The following is a 27,732-nucleotide window of genomic DNA, read 5'->3' on the forward strand; positions in this document are numbered from 1 at the left end:
CACGCTGCCGGAAGAGGAAGAGCGCGCCTGAGCCACCGCTTCCTGCGCGAGCACGCGTCGACTTAATAAGAGTCCCGCGGCGCGCCTGCGCGGCTACTGATAAAAACACACTTCACATTAAAGTAATACATTACTATTTTCACTCCGCTATTAATAACAGAATAAGCACACTCTCGTGCTATTAGTTTGCTAAATCGCGGAACCACAAAAGCAGCACACTTTGTCGTCCCGTGACTCTTATCTGCGCTTTAGACGCACAAGTGCCGTCTTCTAGTTTAGTAGGATAGAGACGTCCGTTTGATTGTACCCAACAATTATATATATATATATATATTATAACGTTATATATGAGATTTTATTTGGAAATTTATTCAGTGAATCTTCCAAAAAAAAAAAGTAAATAATAATAAAATTATACAAACCAGTGTCACAAATGTTATAAAGTGTTGAAAGTGTTTCAATCCTCTTAATGTCATATAGTATTTGTGCTCACCACTTGTGTATTAGGCGTCTCGCTCTGTGTGCTTGTAGCTGAGCTGCTTTCACATGCACAGAAGCTTCTTCACATCTTCAGAAAGACTCAGTTGAGACATCACTGCATGCACACACGTTTAGGTTACGTGTGAGAGATGGACATATGTCCCCATTACAAAACTAACCTTGTTCTTCAGGAGCATCCATGTGCCAGGTGCACCTTTAGCTGTCATCTCACACAAATACACAGATAATGACAGCATCATTCATACATCAAAGAGTATAGATAACAAACCCTTAAGCCAACATTTGAAGGCGAATCATGAACATTTTCACATTTGTTTAAGCTGGAAATGTGCATCACTCAACCCACAGGGACTGGTTGAATCGAAGACGTAGAATTGTCTGTCTTTTACCTTCATGAAGTGAAGTGACGTGACATTCAGCCAAGTATGGTGACCCACACTCAGAATTCGTGCTCACGCACGCACGCACGCGCACGCTTAAACACACACACGGAGCAGTGTTCATCATTTATGCTGCGGCGCCCGAGGAGCAGTTGGGGGTTCAGTGCCTTGCTCAAGGGCTCCTCAGTCGTGAGTGCACTGTACATGCACTCCCCCCACCTACAATTCCTGCCCGCCCGAGACTCGAACTCTCAACCTTTCGATTACTCTCTAACCATTAGGCCACGACTCCCCCAGTCATTATCTGGAACATTCTCTCACTTGCTATAAAAAGTAACATATTCCCCATAGACAATAACAACACGACAAAAGAGCATTTAAAAGTCACTAGGGAGTGAATCTGATTACAATACAGCTAGCAGAAAACATCCTTCATGTGTAAATCATTGTCTGTTCATGTTAGTTAACTCATTTTAGTGAAACCTTTCCAATATTTTTCATCTGTGCACTGATGTCCAGCTGTTCTTTTTAATAGTCAGCTTATTTCAGGTCATCGTCATGAAAGCTCTGTAAACATGAAGATATATCTTTAATTTCATCACACTGAATGCTCACTGAAAGCTGACGCAGTCGTCATGTTTTCAGACCATGTCAAGTTTTATTTCGAGGACACACACAGTCCTGATATCTAAGCGGGAGAGGTGTTTTCTCTGCACTGTCAGGACTGACCAATCACAGCGGAGTATGATTTTCGGATGGGGAATACTAATGTAACACTATTATCTCACTGTTTTTACATACTGCTCATTTATGTATGATTAGTATCTGTATACTATTGAAAATCCCAACAAATCTTAGTTTTTTTTTTATTATAATGACAGAGTAAACCATTACGGCTATAAGTGAACAAAACCAGAGTTCAGTTATTTTTCAAGTCTGCTCTTTATTGAATTAAACCCACTAACCACATAAATCACCCACAGGATCAGTGTTTTATACATGTTCATAAGTGACAAAGCAAGATAAACACAGATATGATAACCAAACACAGATAAGGCAATGAGATGAATAAGGCTTCAGGTAAACGATTGTCACGTTTGTAGTGTGCGAAACGAACCCGAGACGACCCTCTCATCTTCATCAGCGCACATATCTTCTGCTACATTACACATGGTTCATATAAAGCTTCTCTATGAGAACAACACGAGTACTGTGCTGCTCTCCACATTACTGTAGGACATACAGCTGGAGTATAGTGCAAACATTTCTCTTCAAATAAAGAGGAGTTTGGTCCCCAAGTGATCAAAAAAAGACTTGTTTCAGTCACAACTCAAGCTGCGGCATTAAACAAAGAAAATCCCAAACAAACCCAGCGAGTAAATGATAAAGCTGTAGGGCTAAGATAAGAGAGGCGAGGAGCAGGATCTTCAGGAGCCTGGAGCCGATCTCAAGTGCTGTAGCGGTCCTGCAGGAGCACACACAGAGATCAGAGTAAACCCGAGCGGGTCAGATGAGGGTTAGTTAGTGTTAGTGTTAGGACTCACTGACCTGTATGGAGGACACCACTCCGCTGGCCATCACCGACAGCTTCCCGGCCACCGAGCGGACGCCGCTCTTGAACTGCACCATGTCTGGCACGGCCGGCAGAACCTTGCTCATGTAGGAGCCCGAGGACACCGCTGAGACACACACACACACAGGAAACATCAGACCAAAACAATGATCTCCAGACAGACCAGCAGACCAGTAATCACACACCTGCTGACTTCTTCTGCTCGTCGAACAGATCGGCTGAGCTGATCGCTGAACTGCCCGAGAAGTTCTCCAGCCGCGCTCGCACTTCATACTGCAAGCAGAAGAACAGTTAACTACACACAGCTGGTGTTTCTCAGCGGCGTCCGCTTGGTGCGCTCACCTCTGCGTTGTCCTGCTTCCCGAAGAACATGTCTGAGGAGATGGCTTTGGCATTGGCAAACTTCCTCTGAGCATCATCAGAGACGGGCTGTGGCTCCTTCCTCCTCGCTGTCACCCTGAGAGCACACAAACACAGAGTTATGATGACAATACATGTCAGGTTATGCCAGTATAAGACAGGCATCTGACCTCTCGTCTGCGTCCATGTAGTCTGTCTGCTTCGTGGCTCCCTTCCACTGAGAGAAGAACAGATCAGAGGATCCTGCACCTTCATCCAGGAGCCTGTGAGAAGAGTCAGGACACACTCATGAACACAGAGCAGGAGACACTAACAGCTCAGAGCCTCAAGAATGAAGCTTCACCTGGAGGAGAAGCTCCTGTCCTCCTGCTCCTCGTCCTCCTCATACACTCTCCTACTGGAGGAGCTCGGAGCTGGAGACTCCTGCTGGATGATCTGCATGTCCTCCATCACCGAGTGAGACAGACCGCTGGAAAACACAGCAAGAGGTGGATGCCTTAGCTCCGCCCACAATCACACCTCACTGGTCAAAATCAGACTCCGCCCACACTCACATCTCACTGGGCAATATCAGACTCCACCCACACTCACATCTCACTGGCCAAAATCAGACTCCGCCCATACTCACATCTCACTGGTCAAAATCAGACTCCGTCCACACTCACTGGTCTAAATCAGACTCCGTCCACACTCACTGGTCTAAATCAGACTCCGCCCACACTCACTGGTCAAAATCAGACTCCGCCCACACTCACTGGTCAAAATCAGACTCCGCCCACACTCACATCTCACTGGCCAAAATCAGACTCCGCCCATACTCACATCTCACTGGTCTAAATCAGACTCCGTCCACACTCACTGGTCTAAATCAGACTCCGCCCACACTCACTGGTCAAAATCAGACTCCGTCCACACTCACTGGTCTAAATCAGACTCCGCCCACACTCACTGGTCAAAATCAGACTCCGCCCACACTCACTGGTCAAAATCAGACTCCGCCCACACTCACATCTCACATCTCACTGGTCAAAATCAGACTCCGCCCACACTCACTGGTCAAAATCAGACTCCGTCCACACTCACTGGTCTAAATCAGACTCCGTCCACACTCACTGGTCTAAATCAGACTCCGCCCACACTCACTGGTCAAAATCAGACTCCGCCCACACTCACTGGTCAAAATCAGACTCCGCCCACACTCACTGGTCAAAATCAGACTCCGCCCACACTCACATCTCACTGGTCAAAATCAGACTCCACCCACACTCACATCTCACTGGTCAAAATCAGACTCCACCCACACTCACTCAAGTGTCGTGTTTGTGTTAAAGAAGTGTCGTGTTTGTGTTTGTGTTAAAGAAGTGTCGTGTTTGTGTTTGTGTTAAAGAAGTGTCGTGTTTGGGTTCAGGAGTGTCGTGTTTGTGTTTGGGTTCAGGAGTGTCGTGTTTGTGTTTGTGTTAAAGAAGTGTCGTGTTTGGGTTCAGGAGTGTCGTGTTTGTGTCTGTGTTCAGGAGTGTCGTGTTTGTGTCTGTGTTCAGGGGGGTGTCGTGTCTGTGTTGAGGGGGGTGTCGTGTCTGGGTTGAGGGGTGTCGTGTCTGTGTTCAGGGGTGTCGTGTCTGGGTTCAGGGGTGTCATGTTTGTGTCTGTGTTCAGGAGTGTCATGTTTGTGTCTGTGTTCAGGAGTGTCATGTTTGTGTCTGTGTTCAGGAGTGTCGGGTTTGTCTGTGTTCAGGAGTGTCGGGTTTGTCTGTGTTCAGGAGTGTCGGGTTTGTCTGTTCAGGAGTGTCGGGTTTGTGTCTGTGTTCAGGAGTGTCGTGTCTGTGTTCAGGAGTGTCGTGTCTGTGTTCAGGAGTGTCGTGTCTGTGTTCAGGAGTGTCGTGTCTGTGTTCAGGAGTGTCATGTTTGTGTCTGTGTTCAGGAGTGTCGTGTCTGTGTTCAGGGGTGTCGTGTCGGTGTTCAGGAGTGTCATGTTTGTGTCTGTGTTCAGGGGTGTCGTGTCTGTGTTCAGGGGTGTCGTGTCTGTGTTCAGGAGTGTCGGGTCTGTGTTCAGGAGTGTCATGTTTGTGTCTGTGTTCAGGAGTGTCGTGTCTGTGTTCAGGGGTGTCGTGTCGGTGTTCAGGAGTGTCATGTTTGTGTCTGTGTTCAGGGGTGTCGTGTCTGTGTTCAGGAGTGTCGTGTCTGTGTTCAGGAGTGTCGGGTCTGTGTTCAGGAGTGTCATGTTTGTGTCTGTGTTCAGGAGTGTCATGTTTGTGTCTGTGTTCAGGAGTGTCGTGTCTGTGTTCAGGGGTGTCGTGTCGGTGTTCAGGAGTGTCATGTTTGTGTCTGTGTTCAGGGGTGTCGGGTCTGTGTTCAGGGGTGTCGTGTCTGTGTTCAGGAGTGTCGGGTCTGTGTTCAGGAGTGTCATGTTTGTGTCTGTGTTCAGGAGTGTCATGTTTGTGTCTGTGTTCAGGAGTGTCATGTTTGTGTCTGTGTTCAGGGGTGTCGGGTCTGTGTTCAGGGGTGTCGGGTCTGTGTTCAGGAGTGTCATGTTTGTGTCTGTGTTCAGGAGTGTCGTGTCTGTGTTCAGGAGTGTCATGTTTGTGTCTGTGTTCAGGGGTGTCGTGTCTGTGTTCAGGAGTGTCGGGTCTGTGTTCAGGAGTGTCATGTTTGTGTCTGTGTTCAGGAGTGTCATGTTTGTGTCTGTGTTCAGGAGTGTCATGTTTGTGTCTGTGTTCAGGGGTGTCGTGTCTGTGTTCAGGAGTGTCGTGTCTGTGTTCAGGAGTGTCGGGTCTGTGTTCAGGAGTGTCATGTTTGTGTCTGTGTTCAGGAGTGTCGGGTCTGTGTTCAGGAGTGTCATGTTTGTGTCTGTGTTCAGGAGTGTCATGTTTGTGTCTGTGTTCAGGGGTGTCGGGTCTGTGTTCAGGGGTGTCGTGTCTGTGTTCAGGAGTGTCGTGTCTGTGTTCAGGGGTGTCGTGTCTGTGTTCAGGGGTGTCGTGTCTGTGTTCAGGGGTGTCGTGTCTGTGTTCAGGGGTGTCGTGTCTGTGTTCAGGGGTGTCGTGTCTGTGTTCAGGAGTGTCGTGTCTGTGTTCAGGAGTGTCGTGTCTGTGTTCAGGAGTGTCGTGTCTGTGTTCAGGAGTGTCGTGTCTGTGTTCAGGGGTGTCGTGTCTGTGTTCAGGGGTGTCGTGTCTGTGTTCAGGGGTGTCGTGTCTGTGTTCAGGGGTGTCGTGTCTGTGTTCAGGGGTGTCGTGTCTGTGTTCAGGAGTGTCGTGTTTGTGTTCTTTTGAATATCTAGGGATTGTGCTAAAAGGTGCTCCACGCATTCTGTTTATTATTATTTACAGGCCTCCAAAATACTCTCCAGCCTTTGTTGAAGAGGTCACAGAAATGTTATCAATGATTTCCTCAGAGTTTGACTGTTTTGCTTTTGCAGGGGATTTTAATATTCACATAGATAATTCAGAAAACAAAACTACAAAAGAAATGTTAACGGTTCTAAACACTTTTGACTTGACTCAGCATGTGCATGGACCCACACACAAAGGTGGAAACTCTAGACTTAATCATCAGTAGGGGTCTAAACATTTCATCCATTGTTATTAAGGACATAGCACTATCTGATCATTTCTGTATTTTCTTTGAAATTTTGTTGTCTGCTACAACTGAATCTAGATCGGTCTCTGTCAGAAGGAGATGTATTAACGAGAACACAAGTGTACTATTTATGGAGGCTATATCTTTAACACCAAGCATTTCTGCAGACTCTGTTGATACTCTCCTTGATTCATTCAACTCAAAAGTTAAGAATGTTATTGATGATATTGCTCGACTAATAGTCAGTAAGAAAACAAACAGACAGAAATCAGTCTGGAGAAGATCAACAGCAGTTCGGACTATGAAAAGACAATGCAGAAAAGCAGAGCGGATGTGGCGGAAGACAAAACTTGAAATTCACTATAGCATCTACAAAGACAGCCTTCATGCTTTTAATGTGAAACTAGCAACAGCTAGACAGAATTTCTTCTCAAACCTTATAAACAGTAACTTAAATAACACTCGTACTCTTTTTGCCACTGTTAAGAGACTGACAAACCCCCCAAGTCAGATTCCCAGTGAAATGCTATCAGACAGCAAATGCAATGAGTTTGCATCCTTCTTTTCTGAGAAGATCATCAATATCAGGAAGGCGATTAGCACATCCTCAAGTAATGCAGAGGTCAGACAGATTAGGCCACAATATAAAAAAGATACTATGTCGATTTTTGAAGCAATTGATAGCAAAATTCTGGAAGACATAGTGCAGCACCTAAAATCGTCAACCTGCTATCTTGACACACTTCCCACATCTTTTTTCAAAAATGTGTTTAACTGCTTAGAAGCAGATCTTTTAGAAGTGGTGAACGCCTCACTTCTTTCTGGGACATTTCCAAACTCCTTAAAAAATGCAGTTGTTAAGCCCCTCCTGAAAAAGAGCAATCTTGATAACACCATTTTGAGCAATTTTAGACCAATATCTAATCTTCCTTTTATAGGTAAAATTATAGAAAAGGTAGTTTTTAATCAGCTGAACAAATACTTACACTCAAATGGATACCTGGACAATTTTCAATCTGGTTTTCGACCGCATCACAGCACAGAGACAGCACTCATTAAGATAATAAATGATATTCGCTTAAATTGTGACTCTGGCAAAATATCGGTGCTGGTATTGCTAGATCTCAGAGCTGCGTTTGACACTGTCGATCATAACATACTACTAGAGAGACTGGAAAACTGGGTCGGGCTTTCTGGGATGGTACTCAAATGGTTCAGGTCATACTTAGAAGGGAGAGGTTATTATGTGAGTCTAGGAGAGCATAAGTCTAAGTGGACGTCCATGACATGCGGAGTCCCACAAGGGTCAATTCTTGCACCGCTCTTGTTTAGCCTGTATATGCTTCCCCTAAGTCAAATAATGAGAAAGAACCAAATTGCCTATCACAGCTATGCTGATGATACCCAGATTTACCTAGCCTTATCTCCAAATGACTACAGTCCAATTGACTCCCTCTGCCAATGCATTGATGAAATTAATAGTTGGATGTGCCAGAACTTTCTTCAGTTAAACAAGGAAAAAACTGAAGTCATTGCATTTGGAAACAAAGATGAAGTGTTCAAGGTGAATGCATACCTTGACTCTAGGGGTCAAACAACTAAAAATCAAGTCAGGAATCTTGGTGTGATTCTGGAGACAGACCTTAGTTTCAATAGTCATGTCAAAGCAGTAACTAAATCAGCATACTATCATTTAAAAAACATTGCAAGAATTAGATGTTTTGTTTCCAGCCAAGACTTGGAGAAACTTGTTCATGCCTTCATCACCAGCAGGGTGGACTATTGTAATGGGCTCCTCACCGGCCTTCCCAAAAAGACCATTAGACAGCTGCAGCTCATCCAGAACGCTGCTGCCAGGATTCTGACTAGAACCAGAAAATCTGAGCATATCACACCAGTCCCCAGGTCCTTACACTGGCTTCCAGTTACATTTAGGATTAATTTTAAAGTACTTTACTCGTATATAAGTCACTAAATGACCTAGGACCGAAATATATTGCAGATATGCTCACTGAATATAAACCTAACCGAGCACTCAGATCATTAGGATCGAGTCAGTTAGAAATACCAAGGGTTCACACAAAACAAGGGGAGTCCTTCTTTAGTTACTATGCCGCCCGCAGCTGGAATCAGCTTCCAGAAGAGATCAGATGTGCTAAAACACTAGTCACATTTAAATCTAGACTTAAAACTCATCTGTTTAGCTGTGCATTTATTGAATGAGCACTGTGCAATGTCCGAACTGATTGCAATATATATTTTCACTGTTTTTTTTTATTTAATTTTATGTAAAATCATTTTCTTACTGTTTTAAATTCATTTTAAATAAGTACAAATTCAATAATTTTAAAAGTTTTAAAATTGCTTGTTTTATTCTTGTTATTATTTTTCTTCATTACTATTTTACTTTCTTTTATGTAAAGCACTCTGAATTACCATTGTGTACGAAATGTGCTATATAAATAAACTTGCCTTGAATTCAGGAGTCTCGTGTCTGTGTTCAGGAGTCTCATGTTTGTGTTCAGGAGTCTCATGTTTGTGTCTGTGTTCAGGAGTCTCATGTTTGTGTTCAGGAGTCTCATGTTTGTGTCTGTGTTCAGGGGTGTCGTGTCTGTGTTCAGGAGTCTCATGTTTGTGTTCAGGAGTCTCATGTTTGTGTCTGTGTTCAGGAGTGTCGTGTCTGTGTTCAGGAGTCTCATGTTTGTGTCTGTGTTCAGGAGTGTCGTGTCTGTGTTCAGGAGTGTCGTGTCTGTGTTCAGGAGTGTCATGTTTGTGTCTGTGTTCAGGAGTGTCATGTTTGTGTCTGTGTTCAGGAGTGTCATGTTTGTGTCTGTGTTCAGGAGTGTCGTGTCTGTGTTCAGGGGTGTCGTGTCTGTGTTCAGGGGTGTCGTGTCTGTGTTCAGGGGTGTCGTGTCTGTGTTCAGGAGTCTCATGTTTGTGTCTGTGTTCAGGAGTGTCGTGTCTGTGTTCAGGAGTGTCATGTTTGTGTCTGTGTTCAGGAGTGTCATGTTTGTGTCTGTGTTCAGGAGTGTCGTGTCTGTGTTCAGGGGTGTCGTGTCTGTGTTCAGGGGTGTCGGGTCTGTGTTCAGGGGTGTCGGGTCTGTGTTCAGGGGTGTCGGGTCTGTGTTCAGGGGTGTCGGGTCTGTGTTCAGGGGTGTCGGGTCTGTGTTCAGGGGTGTCGTGTCTGTGTTCAGGAGTGTCGTGTCTGTGTTCAGGGGTGTCGTGTCTGTGTTCAGGGGTGTCGTGTCTGTGTTCAGGGGTGTCGTGTCTGTGTTCAGGGGTGTCATGTCTGTGTTCAGGAGTCTCATGTTTGTGGCTGTGTTCAGGGATGTCGTGTCTGTGTTCAGGGGTGTCGTGTCTGTGTTCAGGGGTGTCGTGTCTGTGTTCAGGGGTGTCGTGTCTGTGTTCAGGGGTGTCGTGTCTGTGTTCAGGGGTGTCGGGTCTGTGTTCAGGGGTGTCGGGTCTGTGTTCAGGGGTGTCGTGTCTGTGTTCAGGGGTGTCGTGTCTGTGTTCAGGAGTCTCATGTTTGTGTCTGTGTTCAGGGGTGTCGGGTCTGTGTTCAGGGGTGTCGTGGCTGTGTTCAGGGGTGTCGGGTCTGTGTTCAGGGGTGTCGGGTCTGTGTTCAGGGGTGTCGTGTCTGGGTTCAGGGGTGTCCTGTCTGTGTTCAGGGGTGTCGGGTCTGTGTTCAGGGGTGTCGTGTCTGTGTTCAGGAGTCTCATGTTTGTGTCTGTGTTCAGGGGTGTCGGGTCTGTGTTCAGGGGTGTCGGGTCTGTGTTCAGGGGTGTCGTGTCTGTGTTCAGGGGTGTCGGGTCTGTGTTCAGGGGTGTCGGGTCTGTGTTCAGGGGTGTCTGTGTCTGGGTTCAGGGGTGTCGGGTCTGGGTTCAGGGGTGTCGGGTCTGGGTTCAGGGGTGTCGGGTCTGGGTTCAGGGGTGTCGTGTCTGGGTTCAGGGGTGTCGTGTCTGGGTTCAGGGGTCTCGTGTCTGTGTTCAGGGGTGTCGTGTCTGTGTTCAGGGGTGTCGTGTCTGGGTTCAGGGGTGTCGTGTCTGTGTGTGTCTGTGTTCAGGGGTGTCGTGTCTGTGTTCAGGGGTGTCGTGTCTGTGTGTGTCTGTGTTCAGGGGTGTCGTGTCTGTGTGTGTCTGTGTTCAGGGGTGTCGTGTCTGTGTTTGTGTTCAAGGGTGTCGTGTCTGTGTTCAGAGGTGTCGTGTCTGTGTTCAGGGGTGTCGTGTCTGTGTTCAGGGGTCTCGTGTCTGTGTTCAGGGGTCTCGTGTCTGTGTTCAGGGGTGTCGTGTCTGTGTGTGTCTGTGTTCAGGGGTGTCGGGTCTGTGTTCAGGGGTGTCTGTGTCTGGGTTCAGGGGTGTCGGGTCTGGGTTCAGGGGTGTCGTGTCTGGGTTCAGGGGTGTCGTGTCTGGGTTCAGGGGTGTCGTGTCTGGGTTCAGGGGTCTCGTGTCTGTGTTCAGGGGTCTCGTGTCTGTGTTCAGGAGTCTCGTGTTTGTGTCTGGGTTCAGGGGTCTCGTGTCTGTGTTCAGGGGTGTCGTGTCTGTGTGTGTCTGTGTTCAGGGGTGTCGTGTCTGTGTGTGTCTGTGTTCAGGGGTGTCGTGTCTGTGTGTGTCTGTGTTCAGGGGTGTCGTGTCTGTGTGTGTCTGTGTTCAGGGGTGTCGTGTCTGTGTTTGTGTCTGTGTTCAAGGGTGTCGTGTCTGTGTTCAGGGGTGTCGTGTCTGTGTTCAGGGGTGTCGTGTCTGTGTTCAGGGGTGTCGTGTCTGTGTTCAGGGGTCTCGTGTCTGTGTTCAGGGGTGTCGTGTCTGTGTGTGTCTGTGTTCAGGGGTTTCGTGTCTGTGTGTGTCTGTGTTCAGGGGTGTCGTGTCTGTGTGTGTCTGTGTTCAGGGGTGTCGTGTCTGTGTGTGTCTGTGTTCAGGGGTGTCGTGTCTGTGTTTGTGTCTGTGTTCAGGGGTGTCGTGTCTGTGTTCAGGGGTGTCGTGTCTGTGTTCAGGGGTGTCGTGTCTGTGTTCAGGGGTGTCGTGTCTGTGTTCAGGGGTCTCGTGTCTGTGTTCAGGGGTGTCGTGTTTGTGTCTGTGTTCAGGAGTGTCGTGTTTGTGTCTGTGTTCAGGAGTGTCGTGTTTGTGTCTGTGTTCAGGAGTGTCGTGTTTGTGTCTGTGTTCAGGAGTGTCGTGTTTGTGTCTGTGTTCAGGGGTCTCGTGTCTGTGTTCAGGGGTGTCGTGTCTGTGTTCAGGGGTGTCGTGTCTGTGTGTGTCTGTGTTCAGGGGTGTCGTGTCTGTGTGTGTCTGTGTTCAGGGGTGTCGTGTCTGTGTGTGTCTGTGTTCAGGGGTGTCGTGTCTGTGTTTGTGTCTGTGTTCAGGGGTGTCGTGTCTGTGTTCAAGGGTGTCGTGTCTGTGTTCAGGGGTGTCGTGTCTGTGTTCAGGGGTCTCGTGTCTGTGTGTGTCTGTGTTCAGGGGTGTCGTGTCTGTGTTCAGGGGTGTCGTGTCTGTGTGTGTCTGTGTTCAGGGGTGTCGTGTCTGTGTTTGTGTCTGTGTTCAGGGGTGTCGTGTCTGTGTTCAGGGGTGTCGTGTCTGTGTTCAGGGGTGTCGTGTCTGTGTTCAGGGGTGTCGTGTCTGTGTTCAGGGGTCTCGTGTTTGTGTCTGTGTTCAGGAGTGTCGTGTTTGTGTCTGTGTTCAGGAGTGTCGTGTTTGTGTCTGTGTTCAGGAGTGTCGTGTTTGTGTCTGTGTTCAGGAGTGTCGTGTTTGTGTCTGTGTTCAGGGGTCTCGTGTCTGTGTTCAGGGGTCTCGTGTCTGTGTTCAGGGGTGTCGTGTCTGTGTTCAGGGGTGTCGTGTTTGTGTCTGTGTTCAGGGGTGTCGTGTTTGTGTCTGTGTTCAGGAGTGTCGTGTTTGTGTCTGTGTTCAGGAGTGTCATGTTTGTGTCTGTGTTCAGGAGTGTCATGTTTGTGTCTGTGTTCAGGGGTCTCGTGTCTGTGTTCAGGGGTCTCGTGTCTGTGTTCAGGGGTGTCGTGTTTGTGTCTGTGTTCAGGAGTGTCGTGTTTGTGTCTGTGTTCAGGAGTGTCATGTTTGTGTCTGTGTTCAGGAGTGTCATGTTTGTGTCTGTGTTCAGGGGTCTCGTGTCTGTGTTCAGGGGTCTCGTGTCTGTGTTCAGGGGTCTCGTGTCTGTGTTCAGGGGTCTCGTGTCTGTGTTCAGGGGTGTCGTGTCTGTGTTCAGGGGTGTCGTGTCTGTGTTCAGGGGTGTCGTGTCTGTGTTCAGGGGTGTCGTGTCTGTGTTCAGGGGTGTCGTGTTTATGTCTGTGTTCAGGAGTGACGTGTTTGTGTCTGTGTTCAGGAGTGTCGTGTTTGTGTCTGTGTTCAGGAGTGTCGTGTTTGTGTCTGTGTGGTTAGGAGTGTCGTGTCTGTGTTCAGGGGTGTCGTGTCTGTGTTCAGGGGTGTCGTGTCTGTGTGGGTCTGTGTTCAGGGGTGTCGGGTCTGTGTTCAGGAGTGTCGTGTCTGTGTTCAGCAGTGTCGTGTCTGTGTCTGTGTTCAGCAGTGTCGTGTTTGTGTCTGTGTTCAGGAGTGTCGTGTTTGTGTCTGTGTTCAGGAGTGTCGTGTTTGTGTCTGTGTGGTTAGGAGTGTCGTGTTTGTGTCTGTGTGGTTAGGAGTGTCGTGTTTGTGTCTGTGTGGTTAGGAGTGTCGTGTTTGTGTCTGTGTGGTTAGGAGTGTCGTGTTTGTGTTCAGGGGTGTCGGGTCTGTGTTCAGGGGTGTCGGGTCTGTGTTCAGGAGTGTCGTGTCTGTGTTCAGGGGTGTCGGGTCTGTGTTCAGGGGTGTCGGGTCTGTGTTCAGGGGTGTCGTGTCTGTGTTCAGGGGTGTCGTGTCTGTGTTCAGGGGTGTCGTGTCTGTGTTCAGGGGTGTCGTGTCTGTGTTCAGGGGTGTCGTGTCTGTGTTCAGGGGTGTCGTGTTTGTGTCTGTGTTCAGGGGTGTCGTGTTTGTGTCTGTGTTCAGGGGTGTCGTGTTTGTGTCTGTGTTCAGGAGTGTCGTGTTTGTGTCTGTGTTCAGGGGTGTCGTGTCTGTGTTCAGGAGTGTCGTGTCTGTTCAGGAGTGTCGTGTTTGTGTCTGTGTTCAGGAGTGTCGTGTTTATGTCTGTGTTCAGGAGTGTCGTGTTTGTGTCTGTGTTCAGGAGTGTCATGTTTGTGTCTGTGTGGTTAGGAGTGTCGTGTCTGTGTTCAGGGGTGTCGTGTCTGTGTGGGTCTGTGTTCAGGGGTGTCGGGTCTGTGTTCAGGAGTGTCGTGTTTGTGTCTGTGTTCAGGAGTGTCGTGTTTGTGTCTGTGTTCAGGAGTGTCGTGTTTGTGTCTGTGTTCAGGAGTGTCGTGTTTGTGTTCAGGAGTGTCGTGTTTGTGTCTGTGTTCAGGAGTGTCGTGTTTGTGTCTGTGTTCAGGAGTGTCGTGTTTGTGTCTGTGTTCAGGAGTGTCGTGTTTGTGTCTGTGTTCAGGAGTGTCGTGTTTGTGTCTGTGTTCAGGAGTGTCGTGTTTGTGTCTGTGTGGTTAGGAATGTCGTGTTTGTGTCTGTGTGGTTAGGAGTGTCGTGTTTGTGTCTGTGTGGTTAGGAGTGTCGTGTTTGTGTCTGTGTGGTTAGGAGTGTCGTGTTTGTGTCTGTGTGGTTAGGAGTGTCGTGTTTGTGTCTGTGTGGTTAGGAGTGTCGTGTCTGTGTGGTTAGGGGTGTCGGGTCTGTGTTCAGGGGTGTCGTGTCTGTGTTCAGGGGTGTCGTGTTTGTGTCTGTGTTCAGGGGTGTCGTGTTTATGTCTGTGTTCAGGAGTGTCGTGTTTGTGTCTGTGTTCAGGAGTGTCGTGTTTGTGTCTGTGTTCAGGAGTGTCGTGTTTGTGTCTGTGTTCAGGAGTGTCGTGTTTGTGTCTGTGTGGTTAGGAGTGTCGTGTTTGTGTCTGTGTGGTTAGGAGTGTCGTGTTTGTGTCTGTGTGGTTAGGAGTGTCGTGTTTGTGTCTGTGTGGTTAGGAGTGTCGTGTTTGTGTCTGTGTGGTTAGGAGTGTCGTGTTTGTGTCTGTGTGGTTAGGAGTGTCGTGTCTGTGTGGTTAGGGGTGTCGGGTCTGTGTTCAGGGGTGACGGGTCTGTGTTCAGGGGTGACGGGTCTGTGTTCAGGGGTGACGGGTCTGTGTTCAGGGGTGTCGTGTTTGTGTCTGTGTTCAGGAGTGTCGTGTTTGTGTCTGTGTTCAGGAGTGTCGTGTTTGTGTCTGTGTTCAGGAGTGTCGTGTTTGTGTCTGTGTTCAGGGGTGTCGTGTCTGTGTTCAGGAGTGTCGTGTCTGTGTTCAGGAGTGATGTGTTTGTGTCTGTGTTCAGGGGTGTCGTGTCTGTGTTCAGGAGTGTCGTGTCTGTGTTCAGGAGTGTCGTGTCTGTGTTCAGTAGTGTCGTGTCTGTGTTCAGGAGTGTCGTGTCTGTGTTCAGGAGTGTCGTGTTTGTGTCTGTGTGGTTAGGAGTGTCATGTTTGTGTCTGTGTGGTTAGGAGTGTCGTGTCTGTGTTCAGGAGTGTCGTGTCTGTGTTCAGGAGTGTCGTGTTTGTGTCTGTGTGGTTAGGAGTGTCGTGTTTGTGTCTGTGTGGTTAGGAGTGTCGTGTTTGTGTCTGTGTGGTTAGGAGTGTCGTGTTTGTGTCTGTGTGGTTAGGAGTGTCGTGTTTGTGTCTGTGTGGTTAGGAGTGTCGTGTTTGTGTCTGTGTGGTTAGGAGTGTCGTGTTTGTGTCTGTGTGGTTAGGAGTGTCGGGTCTGTGTGGTTAGGAGTGTCGGGTCTGTGTGGTTAGGAGTGTCGGGTCTGTGTGGTTAGGAGTGTCGGGTCTGTGTTCAGGGGTGTCGGGTCTGTGTTCAGGGGTGTCGGGTCTGTGTTCAGGGGTGTCGGGTCTGTGTTCAGGGGTGTCGGGTCTGTGTCTGTGTTCAGGGGTGTCGGGTCTGTGTTCAGGGGTGTCGTGTCTGTGTCTGTGTTCAGGGGTGTCGTGTCTGTGTCTGTGTTCAGGGGTGTCGTGTCTGTGTCTGTGTTCAGGAGTGTCGTGTCTGTGTTCAGGAGTGTCGTGTCTGTGTTCAGGGGTGTCGTGTCTGTGTTCAGGGGTGTCGTGTCTGTGTTCAGGGGTGTCGTGTCTGTGTTCAGGGGTGTCGTGTCTGTGTTCAGGGGTGTCGTGTCTGTCTGTGTTCAGGGGTGTCGTGTCTGTCTGTGTTCAGGGGTGTCGTGTCTGTCTGTGTTCAGGGGTGTCGTGTCTGTCTGTGTTCAGGGGTGTCGTGTCTGTCTGTGTTCAGGGGTGTCGTGTCTGTGTCTGTGTTCAGGGGTGTCGTGTCTGTGTCTGTGTTCAGGGGTGTCGTGTCTGTGTCTGTGTTCAGGGGTGTCGTGTCTGTGTCTGTGTTCAGGGGTGTCGTGTCTGTGTTCAGGGGTGTCGTGTCTGTGTTCAGGGGTGTCGTGTCTGTGTTCAGGAATGTCGTGTCGGGTCTGTGTTCAGGAATGTCGTGTCTGTCTGTGTTCAGGGGTGTCGTGTCTGTGTTCAGGGGTGTCGTGTCTGTGTCTGTGTTCAGGGGTGTCGTGTCTGTGTCTGTGTTCAGGAGTGTCGTGTCTGTGTCTGTGTTCAGGGGTGTCTGTGTCTGTGTTCAGGGGTGTGGCGTCTGTGTTCAGGGGTGTCGCGTCTGTGTTCAGGGGTGTCGCGTCTGTGTTCAGGGGTGTCGCGTCTGTGTTCAGGGGTGTCGCGTCTGTGTTCAGGGGTGTCGCGTCTGTGTTCAGGGGTGTCTCGTCTGTGTTCAGGGGTGTCGCGTCTGTGTTCAGGGGTGTCGCGTCTGTGTTCAGGGGTGTCGCGTCTGTGTTCAGGGGTGTCGGGTCTGTGTTCAGGGGTGTCGGGCCTGTGTTCAGGGGTGTCGTGTTTGTGTCTGTGTGGTTAGGAGTGTCGTGTTTGTGTCTGTGTGGTTAGGAGTGTCGTGTTTGTGTCTGTGTGGTTAGGAGTGTCGTGTTTGTGTCTGTGTGGTTAGGAGTGTCGTGTTTGTGTCTGTGTGGTTAGGAGTGTCGTGTTTGTGTCTGTGTGGTTAGGAGTGTCGTGTTTGGGTCTGTGTGGTTAGGAGTGTCGGGTCTGTGTGGTTAGGAGTGTCGGGTCTGTGTTCAGGGGTGTCGGGTCTGTGTTCAGGGGTGTCGTGTCTGTGTCTGTGTTCAGGGGTGTCGTGTCTGTGTCTGTGTTCAGGGGTGTCGTGTCTGTGTCTGTGTTCAGGGGTGTCGTGTCTGTGTCTGTGTTCAGGGGTGTCGCGTCTGTGTTCAGGGGTGTCGCGTCTGTGTTCAGGGGTGTCGCGTCTGTGTTCAGGGGTGTCGCGTCTGTGTTCAGGGGTGTCGCGTCTGTGTTCAGGGGTGTCGCGTCTGTGTTCAGGGGTGTCGCGTCTGTGTTCAGGGGTGTCGGGTCTGTGTTCAGGGGTGTCGGGTCTGTGTTCAGGGGTGTCGGGTCTGTGTTCAGGAGTGTCGTGTTTGTGTCTGTGTGTTCAGGAGTGTCGTGTTTGTGTCTGTGTGGTTAGGAGTGTCGTGTTTGTGTCTGTGTGGTTAGGAGTGTCGTGTTTGTGTCTGTGTGGTTAGGAGTGTCGTGTTTGTGTCTGTGTGGTTAGGAGTGTCGTGTTTGTGTCTGTGTGGTTAGGAGTGTCGTGTTTGTGTCTGTGTGGTTAGGAGTGTCGTGTTTGTGTCTGTGTGGTTAGGAGTGTCGGGTCTGTGTGGTTAGGAGTGTCGGGTCTGTGTGGTTAGGAGTGTCGGGTCTGTGTGGTTAGGAGTGTCGGGTCTGTGTTCAGGGGTGTCGGGTCTGTGTTCAGGGGTGTCGGGTCTGTGTTCAGGGGTGTCGTGTCTGTGTTCAGGGGTGTCGTGTCTGTGTCTGTGTTCAGGGGTGTCGTGTCTGTGTCTGTGTTCAGGGGTGTCGTGTCTGTGTCTGTGTTCAGGAGTGTCGTGTCTGTGTTCAGGGGTGTCGTGTCTGTGTTCAGGGGTGTCGTGTCTGTCTGTGTTCAGGGGTGTCGTGTCTGTCTGTGTTCAGGGGTGTCGTGTCTGTCTGTGTTCAGGGGTGTCGTGTCTGTCTGTGTTCAGGGGTGTCGTGTCTGTCTGTGTTCAGGGGTGTCGTGTCTGTCTGTGTTCAGGGGTGTCGTGTCTGTCTGTGTTCAGGGGTGTCGTGTCTGTCTGTGTTCAGGGGTGTCGTGTCTGTCTGTGTTCAGGGGTGTCGTCTGTGTCTGTGTTCAGGGGTGTCGTGTCTGTGTCTGTGTTCAGGGGTGTCGTGTCTGTGTCTGTGTTCAGGGGTGTCGTGTCTGTGTCTGTGTTCAGGGGTGTCGTGTCTGTGTTCAGGGGTGTCGTGTCTGTGTTCAGGGGTGTCGTGTCTGTGTTCAGGGGTGTCGGGTCTGTGTTCAGGGGTGTCGGGTCTGTGTTCAGGGGTGTCGTGTCTGTCTGTGTTCAGGGGTGTCGTGTCTGTCTGTGTTCAGGGGTGTCGTGTCTGTGTTCAGGGGTGTCGTGTCTGTGTTCAGGGGTGTCGTGTCTGTGTCTGTGTTCAGGGGTGTCGTGTCGGTGTCTGTGTTCAGGGGTGTCGTGTCTGTGTCTGTGTTCAGGGGTGTCGTGTCTGTGTCTGTGTTCAGGGGTGTCTGTGTCTGTGTTCAGGGTTGTCTGTGTCTGTGTTCAGGGGTGTGGCGTCTGTGTTCAGGGGTGTGGCATCTGTGTTCAGGGGTGTCGCGTCTGTGTTCATGGGTGTCGCGTCTGTGTTCAGGGGTGTCTCGTCTGTGTTCAGGGGTGTCGCGTCTGTGTTCAGGGGTGTCGCGTCTGTGTTCAGGGGTGTCGCGTCTGTGTTCAGGGGTGTCGGGTCTGTGTTCAGGGGTGTCGGGTCTGTGTTCAGGGGTGTCGTGTTTGTGTCTGTGTGGTGAGGAGTGTCGTGTTTGTGTCTGTGTGGTTAGGAGTGTCGTGTTTGTGTCTGTGTGGTTAGGAGTGTCGTGTTTGTGTCTGTGTGGTTAGGAGTGTCGTGTTTGTGTCTGTGTGGTTAGGAGTGTCGTGTTTGTGTCTGTGTGGTTAGGAGTGTCGTGTTTGGGTCTGTGTGGTTAGGAGTGTCGTGTTTGGGTCTGTGTGGTTAGGAGTGTCGGGTCTGTGTGGTTAGGAGTGTCGGGTCTGTGTGGTTAGGAGTGTCGGGTCTGTGGTTAGGAGTGTCGGGTCTGTGTTCAGGGGTGTCGGGTCTGTGTTCAGGGGTGTCGGGTCTGTGTTCAGGGGTGTCGGGTCTGTGTTCAGGGGTGTCGGGTCTGTGTTCAGGGGTGTCGGGTCTGTGTTCAGGGGTGTCGTGTCTGTGTTCAGGGGTGTCGTGTCTGTGTTCAGGGGTGTCGTGTCTGTGTTCAGGGGTGTCGGGTCTGTGTTCAGGGGTGTCGTGTCTGTGTTCAGGGGTGTCGGGTCTGTGTTCAGGGGTGTCGGGTCTGTGTTCAGGAATGTCGTGTCTGTCTGTGTTCAGGGGTGTCGTGTCTGTCTGTGTTCAGGGGTGTCGTGTCTGTCTGTGTTCAGGGGTGTCGTGTCTGTCTGTGTTCAGGGGTGTCGTGTCTGTCTGTGTTCAGGGGTGTCGTGTCTGTCTGTGTTCAGGGGTGTCGTGTCTGTCTGTGTTCAGGGGTGTCGTGTCTGTCTGTGTTCAGGGGTGTCGTGTCTGTCTGTGTTCAGGGGTGTCGTGTCTGTCTGTGTTCAGGGGTGTCGGGTCTGTCTGTGTTCAGGGGTGTCGGGTCTGTGTTCAGGGGTGTCGGGTCTGTGTTCAGGGGTGTCGTGTCTGTGTTCAGGGGTGTCGTGTCTGTGTTCAGGGGTGTCGTGTCTGTGTTCAGGGGTGTCGTGTCTGTGTTCAGGGGTGTCGTGTTTGTGTCTGTGTTCAGGGGTGTCGTGTTTGTGTCTGTGTTCAGGGGTGTCGTGTTTGTGTCTGTGTTCAGGGGTGTCGTGTTTGTGTCTGTGTTCAGGGGTGTCGTGTCTGTGTTCAGGGGTGTCGTGTCTGTGTCTGTGTTCAGGGGTGTCGTGTCTGTGTTCAGGGGTGTCGTGTCTGTGTTCAGGGGTGTCGTGTCTGTGTTCAGGGGTGTCGTGTCTGTGTTCTGTCTGTGTTCAGGAGTGTCGTGTCTGTGTCTGTGTTCAGGAGTGTCGTGTCTGTGTCTGTGTTCAGGAGTGTCGTGTCTGTGTCTGTGTTCAGGGGTGTCGTGTCTGTGTCTGTGTTCAGGGGTGTCGTGTCTGTGTCTGTGTTCAGGGGTGTCGTGTCTGTGTCTGTGTTCAGGGGTGTCGTGTCTGTGTCTGTGTTCAGGGGTGTCGTGTCTGTGTCTGTGTTCAGGGGTGTCGTGTCTGTGTCTGTGTTCAGGGGTGTCGTGTCTGTGTCTGTGTTCAGGGGTGTCGTGTCTGTGTCTGTGTTCAGGGGTGTCGTGTCTGTGTCTGTGTTCAGGGGTGTCGTGTCTGTGTCTGTGTTCAGGGGTGTCGTGTCTGTGTCTGTGTTCAGGGGTGTCGTGTCTGTGTCTGTGTTCAGGGGTGTCGGGTCTGTGTTCAGGGGTGTCGGGTCTGTGTTCAGGGGTGTCGGGTCTGTGTTCAGGGGTGTCGTGTCTTTGTTCAGGGGTGTCGTGTCTGTGTTCAGGGGTGTCGTGTCTGTGTCTGTGTCTGTGTTCAGGGGTGTCGGGTCTGGGTTCAGGGGTGTCGGGTCTGGGTTCAGGGGTGTCGTGTCTGGGTTCAGGGGTGTCGTGTCTGGGTTCAGGGGTGTCGTGTCTGGGTTCAGGGGTGTCGTGTCTGGGTTCAGGGGTGTCGTGTCTGGGTTCAGGGGTGTCGTGTCTGGGTTCAGGGGTGTCGTGACTGTGTCTGTGTCTGGGTTCAGGGGTGTCGTGTCTGGGTTCAGGGGTGTCGTGTCTGGGTTCAGGGGTGTCGTGTCTGGGTTCAGGGGTGTCGGGTCTGGGTTCAGGGGTGTCGGGTCTGGGTTCAGGGGTGTCGGGTCTGTGTCCAGGGGTGTCGGGTCTGTGTCCAGGGGTGTCGGGTCTGTGTCCAGGGGTGTCGGGTCTGTGTCCAGGGGTGTCGGGTCTGTGTCCAGGGGTGTCGGGTCTGTGTCCAGGGGTGTCGGGTCTGTGTTCAGGGGTGTCGGGTCTGTGTTCAACGGTGTCGGGTCTGTGTTCAACGGTGTCGTGTCTGTGTTCAGGGGTGTCGGGTCTGTGTTCAGGGGTCTGTGTTCAGGGGTGTCGGGTCTGTGTTCAGGGGTGTCGGGTCTGTGTTCAGGGGTGTCGGGTCTGTGTTCAGGGGTGTCGGGTCTGTGTTCTGTGTGAGTGTCATGGAGCAGCGCTGACCTGCGTCCGCCGAAGCCCATGCCGAGCCGCTCTGCCTGCTCCTGCTTCTTACTGTCCAGACGGCTCAGCTTCACCTCGTCACTCCTCCGCTGCACCTCCAGACTCTCATAGGCACGGCTCAGAGACAGAACTCTACACACACACACACACACACACACACACACACACACACACACACACACACACACAGTGAGCGCAGGATGAGCAGACGCTCATGTGTTCTGGCTGTGAGTCTGATGTTCAGAAGCTTGTGTTTGCTCACTCACTCGGGCTCAGTGCTGCTGCTCTTCTGTGGGCTCCTCTCCTCCTGCTGTCTGTCTACGGCCTGAGCTCTCTTCTGCTGCGCACTGAAGCTCTGACTGCTGACCTTCTGAGCACCCAGACCGGCCTTCCTGCTGCCCGCCTGATTCACACACACACAACAAACAACTCAACACTACAGGACCTTTAACATTCATTATAATATAATCAGAGAAGACCAGCATTTTAACATGTGTATGACTGCATTTAAATGTATTTGTGAATAATAAATGAACAGACGACCTGGCAGGAAACTCACCGCTTTCTTTCCTGTGGTGTGCTTCTTCTTGATCAGAGAGGACAGATCTGCGAGAGGAGAATCAGAGGTTCAGGATACAGTGAGTTATGATCTGAGCTGTGCGTGTCAGATGAGTTTTACCTGCAGCAGATGAAGGAGACACACTGAGCTGCTCCACACTGGGACCCACCTCGCTCTCACCTGCGCTCAAGAGACACAAACAGCTTCCAGAAACATCAAACCTCACTATATGTGAGCACACTGTGTTCCCTCATTACTGTACCGTTGTTGTTTTTATCCTGAACTTCTTCCTTTGGTGGGCCGGTGTTCATCTGGACACTGAATCCTTCCCTAAGAGGAGTCTGGGAAAACACAACGAAAGCAGACAGGTTCGAAGGCATACATATGATGAATTTTCCGTGAATACTTATTACGTAAATTATTAGTGTTCCTGTAGCTCAAGTGGTAGAGCATTGTGTTAGCAAGCACAAGGTAGGGGGTTCGAACCCCAGGGAACACATGTTAGGAGAAAAATTGTTAGCCTGAATGCAATGTAAGTCGCTTTGGATAAAAGCGTCTGCTAAATGCATAAAAATAAATCATGTAACCAATGAAGTTTCATGAAGTCACCTGGGTGTGCTGGGTGAAGAAATCCTGGTGTTTGTCGAGGGGTAATGTGGGTGACAGAGGAGCCTGACTGTCCAGCCATAACTGAACACACAGACAACAACATGAGCACGATCATGAGCGCTACGAGCTCTGGGTTTGTGTCTGTGAGTGTGTGTGTGTGCGCTTGAGCGTGTGTGTCTGTGAGTGTGTGACCTCGGTGCCGTGCTGTCTGGTGGCCTGCGTGGCCAGACTCTTGATCCTCTCTCGGTACAGCGCTGCTGCTCTGCTGTTGTATTTGGCATTGGCTGCATTGGTGATACAGCCATGCTGACTGAAGAAGGCACTCTGTAGGGAACACACTCACATTAATGCTCCTCACAAACACAGTGTGAGCACACAGGATGCTGATTAGCACTGGTTTGTGACACTCACCGCGCTGGCATTGCCGCCCACCTGCATACAGCGCAGCTGATACCAGGACCAGTTCGAGTCCAGCTCAGTGGACCTGCAACAGAGGCAAGAAGAACTCATCTCATCAACAAGAGTTACAGAAGAAACACAACAGCGTTGTGAAAAAGTAAGTGAACCCCACGACCACATGTAGCAGCGTCGCTGCTGGAGCTTTGTAAAGATTGTAAAGTTTACCTGATGAAGGAGTGTGAGAGTGTAAAGTTTACCTGATGAAGGAGTGTAATGGTGTAAAGTTTACCTGATGAAGGACAGTGTAATGGTGTAAAGTGTGAGAGTGTAAAGTTTACCTGATGAAGGACAGTGTAATGCTGTAAAGTGTGAGAATGTAAAGTTTACTTGATGAAAGAGTGTGAGAGTGTAAAGTTTACCTGATGAAGGGCAGTGTAATGGTGTAAAGTGTGAGAGTGTAAAGTTTACTTGATGAAGGAGTGTGAGAGTGTAAAGTTTACCTGATGAAGGAGTGTGAGAGTTTAATGTTTACCTGATGAAGGACAGTGTAATGGTGTAAAGTGTGAGAGTGTAAAGTTTACTTGATGAAGGAGTGTAATGGTGCAAAGTGTGAGAGTGTAAAGTTTACTTGATGAAGGAGTGTAATGGTGTAAAGTTTACCTGATGAAGGACAGTGTAATGGTGTAAAGTGTGAGTGTGTAAAGTTTACTTGATGAAGGAGTGTGAGAGTGTAAAGTTTACCTGATGAAGGAGTGTAATGGTGTAAAGTTTACCTGATGAAGGACAGTGTAATGGTGTAAAGTGTGAGAGTGTAAAGTTTACTTGATGAAAGAGTGTGAGAGTGTAAAGTTTACCTGATGAAGGACAGTGTAATGGTGTAAAGTCTGAGAGTGTAAAGTTTACTTGATGAAAGAGTGTGAGAGTGTAAAGTTTACCTGATGAAGGAGTGTAATGGTGTAAAGTGTGAGAGTGTAAAGTTTACTTGATGAAAGAGTGTGAGAGTGTAAAGTTTACCTGATGAAGGACAGTGTAATGGTGTAAAGTCTGAGAGTGTAAAGTTTACTTGATGAAAGAGTGTGAGAGTGTAAAGTTTACCTGATGAAGGAGTGTAATGGTGTAAAGTGTGAGAGTGTAAAGTTTACTTGATGAAAGAGTGTGAGAGTGTAAAGTTTACCTGATGAAGGAGTGTGAGAGTGTAAAGTTTACCTGATGAAGGACAGTGTAATGGTGTAAAGTGTGAGAGTGTAAAGTTTACTTGATGAAGGAGTGTGAGAGTGTAACGTTTACCTGATGAAGGAGTGTAATGGTGTAAAGTTTACCTGATGAAGGACAGTGTAATGGTGTAAAGTGTGAGAGTGTAAAGTTTACTTGATGAAAGACTGTGAGAGTGTAAAGTTTACCTGATGGAGTGTGAGAGTGTAAAGTTTACCTGATGAAGGACTGTGTAATGGTGTAAAGTTTACCTGATTAAAGACAGTGTAATGGTGTAAAGTTTACCTGACGAAGGACAGTGTAATGGTGTAAAGTTTACCTGACGAAGGACAGGTGAACTCCCAGTGAGCGGTGTGTCCCTGAACAGTCAATGCAGAGAAAGACACCATATGTGATGCTCGCCCAGCTGGGGTTCTTCACAGAGCAGTCAAAACACACCTGACAAAACACATCATAGCTACTTAATACAAACAATCCCAATACACACCTGCACCATACTGTTTACTGCAGAATTCAGAGTCAGTCTGCCTTCAAATGATCATATAATCAATCAGATTTACAGACTGAAGTCTCAAATTGTAACACACAATCTAGCATTGTTTCTAACATCTATACAATATATTGTTCCACTTATTTTTACATGTTTTGTTTTGTTCCGTAGAATTTCAACACCAGATATATTTTACGAAAAACGTTTAGAAATGTTTAGAAAGGGTAGTGTGAATCAGGACATTTGTTTTCGCGAATAGAACTGGTTTAATAATAAGCAGGACGAAGGATTGGTGTGCTTCAGATGCCATATGTTTGATATAAACATGTGTGACGTGTCACCCTTCTTCCTGTTTCCCCGCTCGGCCGTGAGCAGCGCGGGGCTCGGTGTGTGGAGTTCACACTCACCTTGTTCGTGGGCACGGAGCGCAGGCGCTTGAGCACGGCGGTGATGTCGTGTTTACTGGGGTCCGTCATGCTTACAGCTGCGGGAAACCGTGAGCCCTGGAGAGTCTGCACACGCTCCCAAAACAGCAGCGCACTTCCGCCTGCTTCGACGTCACGCGCACGGCGCGCGCTGATTGGCGGACAACACGCGGACGCTGCACCGATACAAACAGCAGCGCAAGTCAAAATAAATGCGTCCCAGAGAAAAAGACGACACACCGATTCAAACAACTTCTGAGAAAACAAGTTGTCAGCATATGGGTGGAATAATAAAATAATGTTCTATCGCCATTTTTGTGTTTTGATACATTTATATTTAATAAAATGTAATTGTTTTATTTCATTTTAAATAAGTTATTTAAAAATCATTTTAGAATTCAAATCATTTTATTATTGTGATATTTTTTTTCCTTTTATGTAAAGCACTTTGAATTACCATTGTTTATGAAATGTGCTCTACAGATAAACTTGCCTGACTAAAAATATACATTGCATTGCAACATCAGCTACAGCGCATTCATCATTTAATTATTTTTATTTATTTGTGTGTGTGTGTGTGTGTGTATGAATATATATATATATATACAGAGACTTATGTCCCTCTAGAAGCTTGCGGCTTAAAACACATCTCTTCCATCTTTATTTGACCCTCTAACTTTAACACTCAATTCTAATTCTATTCTTAAAAAAAAAAAATCTAACTAGCTTTCTAATCTTTTTGTATTCTATTTTTTCATTTATTATGCAATTGTGTGTGTGTGTGTGTGTGTGTGTGTGTAAAGACCTCTAACACTAGCTTGCTCTATTCTTTTTTATTCTATCTGTTTTCTTTATATTTAATATATTATTTAAAAGCCCATGCTAGGTGTACTGTGTTAACCTAACTGAGACTTGTTATAGCACTCATATATCAGTGCTCTTTTGTTGTTTTTGATTGCTAAGTCAATACTTTCTCTATATTTAATGTTGGAAATAAAGAAAAAAAAGTATGTTTATCCATACATGTATATCAATCAGGAAAAGAATAATTCAGAAAACAGGATTCAATTATTTTATTGTCAGCTTGAATAAACACCAATGAACTGTGTAACTGAGTTTTCTCATGTGACGTCACAAACCCAACATTCAGCTCCTTCAATCCATTTCAGTACTGCACAAATATGAAAACACACACACACACACACACAATCTGAAGTGCATCTGTCCCTGTATAACACCACACACACACAAACACACACACACACACACACACAGACGTGCATCTGTCCCTGTATAACACCACACACACACACAAACACACACACACACACACACACACACAGACGTGCATCTGTCCCTGTATGACACCACAACACAGCACCACCTGAAAGAAACAAGACTGTTCACACATATCATCATTCATCAGCTGTAACACAGTGATCACAGAGTGGTTGCTCAGGAGTTCATCACACTCACACACACAGTAATATATAGATATATGAAGCGCTCTACAGCACGTCCAGACCCAGATCTGACCCGACCCACCCCCATCCCACAGACACTGTGGTCAGATCATGTCCATCCGCATCCCTTATGTTCCTCAAAGCAAACTGTGCAGGTAAAACTCTCTTTAAAGTGGCACAGGACTGCTTGTCCTGGAGAGTGATGAGTGTTGATCTGATGGACTGTAACACATGAGATCAGCTCGAGCGCTCGGCCTGTTTCCCATCATGCACTTCAGCGCTGTCACTGCAGGTGCTCCACGTAGTTGGCGGGATAGAGTCCGACGGTGCCGTTGCTCAGACGCCCCTTACACCAGCCCTGCTCGTCCTCCTCTCTGATCTCCATCAGCTGATCTCCTGCATACACACACACACACACACACACAGTCATCGTCAGACACCGAGCAGACAGAGGGGCTGATCACGTCACTTCCTGTGAGCCGTACCTGCTCTGAAGCTCAGCTCGTCCCGATCGTGGCCCTCGTAGTCGTATAGGGCTCGCACACACACCTCACCCGCTGAACACGGCTCGTCCTCAAACGGATTGCTGTTAGCATTAGTGTTAGCGAAGGGATTCCCTGCCTCCTTGTCAGAGCCATCAGCCACTGTCTTCTCCACAGTACCAGCGCTGAGAGCACAGGAAACACCACACGCTTCACTGAGAGCACAGGAAACACCACATGCCTCAGACACACACACACACACACAAGGCCAGAAGAAATATATGTGCACTCAATATAAGCTGATATGTGACCATGCAGAATCACAGACAGACAGAAAGACAAGGCTGGGAAGTCACCAACGTTTGTGCTGTCACTTCCTCTGGTTTGACAGGGACCAGGCTGCTCTCGGGCCGCTCCATCACCGCCGCCGGCTCCTCTTCATCCTCACCATCCTCATCTTCATCAAACGGGTTTAAGCTACTGGCCACAGGCACGCTTACAGCACAGAGACAGTGTTACATCACACACAGGGCTCAGCCAATCACATGGCTCCATTCACTTCAGCAATCACATGTCACTGGAGCCAGCTCTAGATCACATGATGTTTGTTTATAAACGCTAGCTGACTCAAGCCTCGTGGCGCACACAGCAGACTCCACTGAATAAAACAGATCAATTATGACAGAACTATGAGATAGCACCTCACAATCACTAAAAATTACAATTATACGATACGAGATAGCGCCTCACAAACACTAAAAAATTTATATTATACGATATGAGATAGCACCTCACAATCACTAAAAATGAAAATAATAGCACCTAACAATCACTAAAAATTTAAATTATACGATATGAGATAGCGCATCACAATCACTAAAAATACAAATAATAAGATATGAGATAGCACGTCACAATCACTAAAAATACAAATAATAAGATGAGATAGCGCCTCACAATCCCTAAAATTACAAATAATAAGATATGAGATAGCGCCTCACAATCCCTAAAAATACAAATAATAAGATATGAGATAGCACCTCACAATCCCTAAAAATACAAATAATAAGATATGAGATAGCGCCTCACAATCACTAAAAATACAAATAATAAGATATGAGATAGCGCCTCACAATCCCTAAAAATACAAATAATAAGATGAGATAGCACCTCACAATCCCTAAAAATACAAATAATAAGATATGAGATAACGCCCCACAATCACTAAAAATACAAATAATAAGATATGAAATATCGCCCCACAATCACTAAAAATACAAATAATAAGATATGAGATAGCGCCTCACAATCACTAAAAATACAAATAATAAGATATGAGATAGCGCCTCACAATCCCTAAAAATACAAATAATAAGATGAGATAGCACCTCACAATCCCTAAAAATACAAATAATAAGATGAGATAGCGCCCCACAAT

The 27,732-nt window shown here is 48.4% G+C and overlaps 3 protein-coding genes across 8 annotated transcripts in view; all 3 read right to left on the minus strand.

Annotated features, from left to right (window-relative positions):
• The window catches only part of LOC132099226 (T-complex protein 1 subunit beta-like), a 90,359-nt gene that overhangs the window by 11,635 nt on the left and 50,992 nt on the right, over window positions 1–27,732 (minus strand). The window lies entirely within an intron of this gene.
• Window positions 1,805–24,522, minus strand: LOC132099227 (ADP-ribosylation factor GTPase-activating protein 3-like). The gene is made up of 16 exons (XM_059505666.1): window positions 24,332–24,522; window positions 23,754–23,872; window positions 22,235–22,307; window positions 22,016–22,147; window positions 21,824–21,904; window positions 21,477–21,555; window positions 21,335–21,394; window positions 21,215–21,261; window positions 20,922–21,058; window positions 20,656–20,787; window positions 3,158–3,283; window positions 2,985–3,077; window positions 2,797–2,911; window positions 2,640–2,727; window positions 2,430–2,560; window positions 1,805–2,346 (listed from the first exon to the last, which is right to left on the minus strand). The coding sequence occupies exons 1-16, from the start codon at window positions 24,398–24,400 to the stop codon at window positions 2,329–2,331; spliced, it is 1,500 nt and encodes a 499-aa protein (XP_059361649.1). The 5' UTR covers window positions 24,401–24,522; the 3' UTR covers window positions 1,805–2,328.
• The window catches only part of LOC132099228 (protein kinase C and casein kinase substrate in neurons protein 2-like), a 31,683-nt gene continuing 29,615 nt past the window's right edge, over window positions 25,665–27,732 (minus strand). For 2 of the 6 annotated variants that reach the window (XM_059505668.1, XM_059505667.1), the window contains exons 9-11: window positions 26,651–26,789; window positions 26,298–26,535; window positions 25,665–26,208 (exon numbers count right to left, since the gene is read on the minus strand). In XM_059505668.1, coding sequence (XP_059361651.1) covers window positions 26,096–26,208; window positions 26,298–26,535; window positions 26,651–26,789 — 490 coding nt within the window. In that variant the 3' untranslated portion in view covers window positions 25,665–26,095. The remainder of the gene's footprint in view (window positions 26,209–26,297; window positions 26,536–26,650; window positions 26,790–27,732) is intronic. The other 4 variants (XM_059505670.1, XM_059505669.1, XM_059505671.1 and 1 more) reach the window with 4 other exon arrangements.

The sequence above is a fragment of the Carassius carassius genome, chromosome 22 (assembly GCF_963082965.1).
Source record: "Carassius carassius chromosome 22, fCarCar2.1, whole genome shotgun sequence".
NCBI classification, from domain to species: Eukaryota; Metazoa; Chordata; class Actinopteri; order Cypriniformes; family Cyprinidae; genus Carassius; species Carassius carassius.